The sequence below is a fragment of the Alosa sapidissima genome, chromosome 22, assembly GCF_018492685.1.
Source record: "Alosa sapidissima isolate fAloSap1 chromosome 22, fAloSap1.pri, whole genome shotgun sequence".
NCBI lineage: Eukaryota > Metazoa > Chordata > Actinopteri > Clupeiformes > Clupeidae > Alosa > Alosa sapidissima.
This window is the reverse complement of record NC_055978.1, coordinates 14,779,951-14,789,950: the sequence shown is the minus strand read 5'-3', so window position 1 is coordinate 14,789,950 and position 10,000 is coordinate 14,779,951. Positions and strand designations below refer to the sequence as shown.

Here is a 10,000-nt window from a genome sequence, read left to right as displayed (position 1 = left end):
AGGCAGAATGATTGGTCATCACAGCATGTCTGACTGCTGCTGTGAAGGGAAGTCATGTCTGATTGCCCTCAGTACCAGTATCACATGTATAAACACCATTACTGAAGCGCTTTATCTGAAGTGGTGTGTGTGTGTGTGTGTGTGTGTGTGTGTGTGTGTGTGTGTGTGTGTGTGTGTGTGTGTGTGTGTGCGTGCGTAAGAGAGTGGGAGAACATTTCACAGAAGCTGAAGTCTACAAGAGCTCTCCCTGGTGGAAAGTGTATCGAACTACACAGAAGATATGCATTTTAAAGTCAATGCATTGCTCAACCCTTCCAGAGGTCACATTCTGTATCTCACAGTGGAGATACGGAATGCTCTAGAATCTTCAGTAGCTATCAGAGATCTTAGAGCGGAATGGTCTAGAATCTTCGGTAGCCATGTAATGTTCCAACGCATGATGAGAAAATGATGTGCTAAAATAAATCCCTCTGTGGGTGGTCAGAGCTGAGGCTGCTGTTGATGTGATTGCGGGAGGCAGCTGACCACACAGGGTGTGTGTGGGTCTGAAAGTGTGAGGTGTGACGTCAAGGATGGTGGACGGGGGGGTCACTGTGGCCAGGGCAGAAGGAGTGTCATAGCCACCGTCAAACCCCATCACCATCGATACCCAACTCAACCCGCAGAGATTTTCACACACAAACAAACACAAACACACACACACACACACACACACACACACACACACACACACACACACAGACACACACACACAGCTGCTCTCATATATATAATGCAAGCTAAACACAAGTCAAAAAACACTGTTAGCACCTTGTCCGTCCGTCCACATACACATACACACTCACACATTAAAAATGCCTAAGGTTATGCATAAGATTATGCAGTATTCACACAGCATATTTGACAGTTAACAAACCTGCTGTCTTAGTATTACACACCCACACAAGGGGAGGGAGGAAGAAGAGCTATTGGGTATTGTTAAAGGAGAGATAGAAATGAGCAGAATAAAGTGAGAGAGAGAGAGAGAGTGAGAGAGAGAGAGAGAGAGAGAGAGAGAGAGAGAGAGAGAGAGAGAGAGAGAGAGAGAGAGAGAGAGAGAGAGAGAGAGAGAGAGATGATTCAGCACAAATCAGAACAGGTGTTGGATTCCCAAGTTAAACATACTCCCCTGGCCTTATCCTCCTCAGGGCTCGTCTTGGGGCCACACACACACACACACACACACACACACACACACACACACATAGACACACACCACACACACACACACACTCTCAAACACACTCACACATGGTCCACAGCTTTCAGAGCTGAGTGAGTTGATTGAGCATCAGTCATTGCTCAGTCTCCCAATGGTGGATGGAGGAAGAGAGGGAAAGAGGGAGGAAGAGAGGGAAGGAGAGAGGGAGAGAAGGAGAGATAGAGAGTCTGGCTGCTGGGAAGAGAGGGACAGGGACAAGAGATCTGGTAGTTTTCCATCCGTTCTACCTCTGTAGTTCTTGCCAGCATTCTTTTGGCAGCGCTCGGAACGTGGAGAGGAGCCGCACGTTTCAAAGGCGTGACGCGCACGGCCAAGCACACGCGTTGGCGTCGGTAATGACGACGCCTGCGACCGCGCCTTGCCAGTCCCATCATGTGGTCTCTCTGTGAAGCCGTGTGGCTGATTGCTTTTTTTTCCCTTTCTGAAGGCTGACCATTGTGAGCTCCCCTACTCAAGGCTCGCCACTGCCCCTGGTGTAAAAAACTAGTACTGCAACCATTGGTGGAAATCATATGTATTTAGAGGATCTAGTATTTTCCAATATGGTAGAATAAACTTAATGCATCTGTATTTTTCACACATCCTCAAAGTGTGGCCTTAGTTAACAATACAATAACTGGATCAAGATAAATCAGCAAGGTGAACAAATCATTAAATCATTAAAAACCTGAAATAAACTAAAACCTTGAAACTGCACTGCTCTATTTATACTCTATGATGCTCTATTTATACTCCTGGGTAAAGATTTAGCCCAGCTGTGTGTAGAGGGTGGACTCTAAGCCTGCAGTGTATCTCTGGGTTAGTTTGCACACATGCTCCCTCTCCTCTGGACAGAGCTGAGCTCTGGGGCAGATCTCTCTTCCAGATGGTGGCGATAGCTGTGCTATCGATCAGGACGAGGGGCCTCCCGGGGGAAGTCAGGGGACGTTTATCCACCTCTGATGTCCCTCCACATGGCAGCTGACAGTTCCCTCACTTCCCCTCGGCCCCATCCCTGTCTACATCCGTCTCCTGGCAACCGCACAGGCCTCTGGGAAGGTGGAGGACTACAACAGCTTTCGTCTGCCAGAGAGACAAGGTCATTTTTTTCCATTTCTAGTCTATTTCTCTCTCATTTTCCCTTCCTTTCTTTCTTTACTTCATTCTTTCTCTCACTCTCTCTCTTTCTCTCACTCTCTCTCTTTCTCTATCTCTCTCTCCCTGTCTCTGTGCAGAGGCGGCCACGCTCCACGCTCAACACCAGTCCAAAAATCAATAACTCAGGATGAAAACACGGGCCAATATCACTTTGGCGAGCACAGACAGCAATGACATTTACGTCAACATTTACTGAAGACTAGCGTCTCTGTGTTGATAATTACAAAGGCGTGGAATAGGGGGGGGCTAGTGAGTCATGGGGTGATGAGACTACTTTAACACACACACACACACACGCACACACACACACTCTCCCTCTCTGAGTGAGTGACCATAACTTCCCATCACAGTACAGTGTGATGTGTGTGTCTGTTACCTTGCGAATATGAATAGCTAGCGTTTGGCCTGGTGTCAGTAGAGAGTCATGGGCAGTGGCTGGAGTGGAGCTTCATATGTCGGGCGAACTCAGGGGAGATCGATTGGGCTGCAGGGTAATTGCCGACATGGGAAATGAGTTTAGGAGGTGCACAGGATTGGGGATTGGGAGTGCACCATGAAAAATCACAAATGCGCTTGGATAAATGTAAACATACAAGCACACACATTCACACACAAATACACACACATGCACACACACACAAACACACACACACACACACTTTGGGCACACACACACACACACACACACACACACACACACACACTTCTTCTCACTGGGTTATGAATAATTTCCCGAGCCTCCAGCTCAGCCCTTAAATACTATCCAAACAAGCCTGACCGAGGGAAAGCTATCAGCAGCAGAATGAGATAGCTCAGCCCAGCAGGAAATCCCATGGGGACGGACCGGGCACCTCAGGAAGGGATTTGAGAGATGAGCGCACCTGTCAGTGACCGCGTCATGCCCTTCAGCTCCACAGCTTCAGACATGGGGGCGGGGGGGGATTTTTTCTTCTCTTCTGAATGTCAATCAATATTCTCGACTCTCACTGACCCAAAAGTAAAATGCAATGAGGGGGGAAAGAAATTTATAAAGGTGTGTTCTGATCAATAAAAATACCTCATGTGGCTGCGTGCTGTTATGGAGTAAGTGACTATGGTTGGGCTCTGGGGGAGTCTGTTGGGGTTGGTGCTGTGTGAGGATGGATGGAACTCAATTTCTGGAGAGTTCCATCACATAGGAGGGGTGACAACCAGGGCAAATCCAAACTTGCCCTAATGGAATTCATCACATGCAGGGCATGGCACTAGGCAGAGAATGCTTGTTGTTATGGCCCTCTGGTAATAACAATAATTATAGAGACCTGGATTGTCAGAAATAAATATTTATTTCTGACAGGATTGTTATGAAAAACTACTTCTGGTGTGAACACAATCTGGACCTCCAGGTGTCAAGAAAATCCATTTCCAACCTTTGAGTTGTGTGGGTTGAGGAAGTGTGCACTGGTCTGCCGTCTTCCATGGTGATTACGTCCATGGTGATTAAGTCCATGGTGATTACCTCCACGGGCGCGGTCTGAGACACTCACTCTAATTACCCCGTCATGGCTGCTGCCATCTCACAACCGCAATTCTTCCATCATTATCATTCCTCAGTGGACCCGCTCACCCAATCTTCGCCATCTCATTGTCGCCTCACCGAGCGTGTGCACAGATGTGCCATTTTACAGGATGGTGGTGCCTTGAAGACCCCATTGGTTCCACACTATTTTTCCTCACCCCCCTCTATATGAGTAAGTGTCTAAATGTAATAGTGGTCCCTCTCTCTCCACCATCCTGCACCCCTTTAGAATCGATGTGCTGGAGAAAAGGGAAAATAAAACAATAGTGTTTCATTGATCCGCGAGAGGCAGGCTCTTTTTTCTCTCGTATGGAGCAGGGAGCAGAAGGCGACGCCATCTGTCAAGTCTGCCCACTTCCCCAGAACCTTTTTCAACTCCTAGCGGCCGCAGAAATTCCGTCAGAGCTGAGGAGCGGACAGCCTCTCCTGGTGTGAGCAATATGGGCCATATGGTACAGTTTGATGGACAAAACCCGACTGCAATGTTACTCAACTTAATCTTCTTCTCATTAGCTAGCGTTCCATCCTAAAACATATCAATGAATGCGTCTACAGATGAAATGTGGCAGGCACTCATGATTTTAATAGGTGCATAACAATTGAAAGATATAGGAAGAAATAGTTGATTGATAGTGATTAGTTAGGAAGAAGTATGATGGAGTTATCAAGGAATACACCCACACAGACATGGGCACAGCATGTTTCTTCGAATTTCTGCTTTGGATCTATGTTTCAACTAATCACAGCCCAGATGGTCCATTACTGTGTGGGCACAGTAAGGGTACAGAACCAATCCTTAGAACCTGGGGCTGGGGCAATTCTTCATAAAGATAGCAAACAAGCTAGCAAAAGGGTCAGCTGCAGTAGCCAGCAGCAGGTGAACAGTGTGTGGGGCCAGACAAATTTGAGGAAGAAGGTGCAAAGTTACATTTAAGTCATGTTAAGGCCACGAACAGGAGGAACAGAGAAGAGATTTAGGGGTGAAACAAAGTCCATCTTTAAAGTGGGCTTGTGGGTAAATGTTGTGAGTTTCTGATAAGAGTTCAAGGTGTGGGTGTTGTCATATCTCATTAGCCAACGGTGACAACGTCAGTTATGGACATCTGGCGCTCCGCTCACCTGTGGCTGATCTGCGTCCCCCGTAGACTGGACATGGTCTCCTCCAGATTCTGCCGCAGGTCTGCAATGTTCTTGACCGTGCGCATCCGCCTTGTCTCCGGATCTTCTCCTGGGGAGATCAGACAGACAGAAACGAAGAGAGAGAGAAAGAGAGAGAGAGAGAGAGAGAGAGAGAGAGAGAGAGAGAGAGAGAGAGAGAGAGAGAGAGAGAGAGAGAGAGAGAAGGAGGGAAATAAAGAAAGGGAAAGAGAAAAAGATGGTGAGCTCACGGACAAGCACAAGCGCTCAGGAACACGCCAAGCGGCATCAGCGTCAAGCGTGGCCCTCGTCACGTCATGGCACTGACCGCGTCCAGACAGCCTGGGCCACACACGTGATGTGAGAACATGCTGCGCCGGGCATTTCAGCAGAGCCTCGCTGTCAACGCCAGCGTGTGTCAGTGGGGGAAACACACACACACACACACACACACACACACACACACACACACACACACACACACACACACACACACACAATACGACTCCCAGACCAGCCGCATATTCAGTCCAAAATTCCGCAAAACAGTTGGGACAGTTTCAACAGTCATCAAAATGTTCTGAAATGGTCGAAAAGGGAATCTAGTGTGATGACACTACTACACCAGCATGGTATATGCTGTGTGACTTATTCAGGCCATTATTTCTGTTTCGCCAATAATACACAGCACTTTCAATATAAGCACTAAACTCACAGACAGCACATACATCCTCATATAGAATTTCCCTGCCAATAAATGCATTTGTAATGTAGGGATCATTTAACCATTTATTTCCTGAAACCATAACCTTTATATCAGTATAGGTAATACTGATATATCGCAGCAGTATCAGGACTTCCAAAGGAGATCACAAATATGAGTGTGTGTGTGTGTGTGTGTGTGTGTATGTCAGTGTGTGTGTGTGTGTGTGTGTGTGTGTGTGTGTGTGTGTGTGTGTGTGTGTGTGTGTATGTCAGTGTGTGTGTCTGTGTGTGTGTGTGTGTGCGTGAATGTCAGTGTGTGTTTGTGTGTGTGTGTGTGTGTTAGAGAGAGAGAGAGAGAGAGAGAGAGAGAGAGAGAGAGAGAGATAGAGAGAGGGAGAGAGAGAGATAGAGAAAGAGAAAGACTCATTAGCATGACAGAGGAAGTGGGAGAAGAGAGCACAAGACGTTGAGCTAGCGAGCAAGTCAGAGCTAATTAATCTGCTCTGATGCCGGCCATCATCACCATCGTCATCCTCACCTTTATCGGCAGCGCCGCCGCGGCTGTCAGACGACACTGCCAAACAGGAAATTAATTGGCGGTGTGTGAAAATGCACACATGCAACCCTAACACATGCATTCTTAAACACACATGCACAGACACACACATATACACACAAACACATGAGCACACACCCTCAAACACACAAACACACAACCTCAAATACATATACACACACACACACACACACACACACACACACACACACACAAGTCAGAGTGTGTTGGCGGTCACTTGAGGAGAGAGACCTCATCTAAGTGGAGTGGTGGTGTTGCGTGACGAACATCCGTCTTGTGTAATGAAGGAATTATAGAGGGGGGCATTAGCCATGCAGAACTGCTCAACGCCTCTTCATTTAACATTCAAATGCTAAACTCACACTGACAAAAGTGTGTGCGTGTGTGTCTGTGTGTGTGTGCGTGTGTGTGTGTGTGTGTGTGTGTGTATGTGTGTAAAAGTCTTTGTGTGTGTTTTCAGAGAGCGTTATCATGTTGCATGTGTGGGTTAACCTACCCCAGGGATTCATGGTCCAATTCTGTGTGATTAAATGGCCAAGCGGCACTTGCCTTTCTATTTAAATAACAAACTGGGGTACTATAACACCTACACACACACACACACACACACACAGTATCACATGCATATACCCCAACTCACCACCATTTCCGTACATAATCAATGCAGAAGTGGAAAACAAAGCAAACTGTCTTGAATAATTCAACACAATCATGCCCTACAGCATCACTCGGCCCATCACTCCCCTCTCTCTCCCTCTCTCTCTTTTACACACACACACACTCACACACACACACACACACACACACACACACACACAGTGTTTCTAGTGAAATACAGTACACACAATAGGTGACTAGGAGGTGAAATTGCCCTCTCTGACTGGTGGATAAGGTGTGTGTGTGTGTGTGTGTGTGTGTGTGTGTGTGTGTGTGTGTGTGTGTGTGTGTGTGTGTCTGTCTGTTTAACTTAATGACTCCCGTGGTGTGAGTGATTCACAGCTGGTGATGAGATCCCCAGCCCTCCTTCTCTAGATAAACCCCCCAGTCAAGCAGACATAAGCAGGAGTAAGCACAGGGGGTCATTTAACTGGACATGGGGAAAGTGTGAGAGAGAGGAGAGAGAGAGAGAGAGAGAGAGAGAGAGAGAGAGAGAGAGAGAGAGAGAGAGAGAGAGAGAGAGAGAGAGGGAAAGAGAGAGGGAAAGAGAGAGATAAAGAGGGAGAGAGAAAGAGAAAGAGAGAGGGACAGAGAGAGAGAGTGAAAGAGAGAGAGTGTGGGGGAGTGAGAACAGATGAGTGTGAGAATAGAGGACAGACAGAGAGGGGGACGAGGCCGCCAAATCGATGGGTGTGCGTCTCCATCACGGCCCCCTGCTGACAGCAATGGTGTCTGGTGCCTAATGAAGCCGAGAGCCGGTAGGAGCAGGCTCTCATTTCACTGAGACTGCTCAAGGGCTAGAGTGTGTCTACGGCCAGGAGGGCTTGAGAAAGAGTCTATACTGTATACTCTATACATACACACACATAGCACACAAACACACCCCTACACACACACATGGACACACACACACACACACACACTAAATCACTGTCATGAAATCTACATCCAGACATCTCCCACACTGTGGCATCCAATTATGTCCCAATTATATTAACATGCAATCAAAGCCATAGGCTGGACACACACACACACACACACACACACACACACACACACAGACCTAAGCCAGTATAAATAGACTAGCACGCCCATGAGTCTTATTAGCAGCGATACAAAATCAACTATGCAAAAACCAACACACACACACACACACACACACACACACACACACACACACAGTGAGAGAAAAACACCTTGTGCCTGGTCTATTTGGCTCAGACTCTCTGATGGCCTCAGGCTCAGATACATTAGCCACTAATGGAGTAAGGTGCTCACCTGTGCTGTCTGCTCCACACCACTGCTCTCAAAGTATGTAGCGAGTGCAGGTAGTGGTGCCAACCTGTGTGCTGCCCACCTGCCTGCCTGCCTGCCCACCTGCCTGCCTGCCTGCCCACCTGCCTGCCTGCCCGCCTGCCTTTACCTCCTCCAGCCTCCCACTGAAATGTCGCACTCTTAAACCTTCCCTTCCCCTCATATGAAGTCTGAAAGTAGAATACTGGGGCAAGGCATCTTCATCATGGGGGGACCACAGAGGACACACTCATACTGTAGATACACACCTTATGCAGCAGTCAGAGAATCATCCCTCTGGGGTGGACCATGATATATATGCAATAAATATCCAACACACACACACGCACGCACGCAGACACACACACACACGCACGCACGCACGCACGCACGCACGCACGCACGCACACACACACACACACACAGGCACACATACACACACATGCACGCATGCACACAGGCACAAACACAGGCACACACATACACGCACAAGCACACATATTCAGGTGTGTAAAAAAATCATACATATGTATGAAAAAAACATGGGATGTGTGAAAGCTCTGTGTTAAAGTCCTTTCTCTTGCATTTCTGTGTGCATGTTGAGGCTAATTGTTGCCAGCGGCAGCCTCTTGACTCAGGTTAAGAGTCTCCGGGGGCTGATTGCATATTAATGTGTGTGAGTGGGAACGCAACACTAACCCCAGGCAAGAGAGGGACGGAGGACAGTGCAGACGGAGGGCTCCAGACTGATTGCACTTGTTGCTGTTGCAGCAGGTAGTTGTGTGTGTGTGCCCGTGTGTATGTGTATATGTATGTGTGTGTGCTTGTGTGTGTGTGTGTGTGTGTGTGTGTGTGTGTGTGTGTGCGTGTGTGTGTGTGTGTGTGTGTGTGTGTGTGTGTGTGCTTGTGTGTGTGTGTGTGTGTGTGTGTGTGTGTGCGCGCGTGTGCGTGTGTGTGTGTGTGTGTGTGTGTGTGTGTGTGTGTGTGTGAGCGCCACTTCAGAATGCAATCTGTGGAGGGGTAGGAGGTGAAGAGACACATTTCAGAGCCAGATCCATCATCCTCCTCCTCCTCCTCCTCCTCCTCCTGGTGACGGTGGAGGAGAGTTTAGCTGGTGGGCTTCTGCTTTGATTTAAAGCTACAGGTACACATAAGCTACCAGAGATGGAGATCAGTTATGACAGCCTTCGTCTCTCTCACTCTCTCTCTCTTTCTCTCTCTCTCTGCTCACATCTGAAAAATACGCCCACCAAACTCACCTCTCTTCCTCTCTGCTGCTCTCTCACTCAGTGAAACCAAACCAAACCTGCTCCTTTCACTACTGAAACACCCAAACTCTCTCCCTCCCTCCCATCTAAAACCCTCACCAAACCAGCACCCCCCTCCTTCCCTCCCTCTCTTCTGTTTCTTCCATCTAAAACCCTCACCAAACCAGCCCTCTCTCTCTCTCTCCCATCTAAAACACAAACCAAACCATCCCTCTCTCTCTCATCTAAAACACAAACCAAACCATCTCTCTTTCTCTCTCTCTTTCCAATCTAAAATCTTCACCAAGCCAGCCCACTCTCTCTCTCTCTCTCTTCTATTTAAAACCCTAACCAAACACCAAACCAGCCCACTCTCTCTCCATCTCTCTGTCCAATCTAAAACCCTCACCAAACCAGCCCTATCTCTC

General features: G+C 47.9%; 1 protein-coding gene across 1 annotated transcript in view; it reads right to left on the bottom strand.

The window, feature by feature from the left end:
• Positions 1-10,000, bottom strand: part of nav3 (neuron navigator 3) — a 165,656-nt gene that overhangs the window by 58,793 nt on the left and 96,863 nt on the right. The window contains 1 exon segment of the mRNA XM_042078849.1: positions 5,076-5,184. Coding sequence (XP_041934783.1) covers positions 5,076-5,184 — 109 coding nt within the window.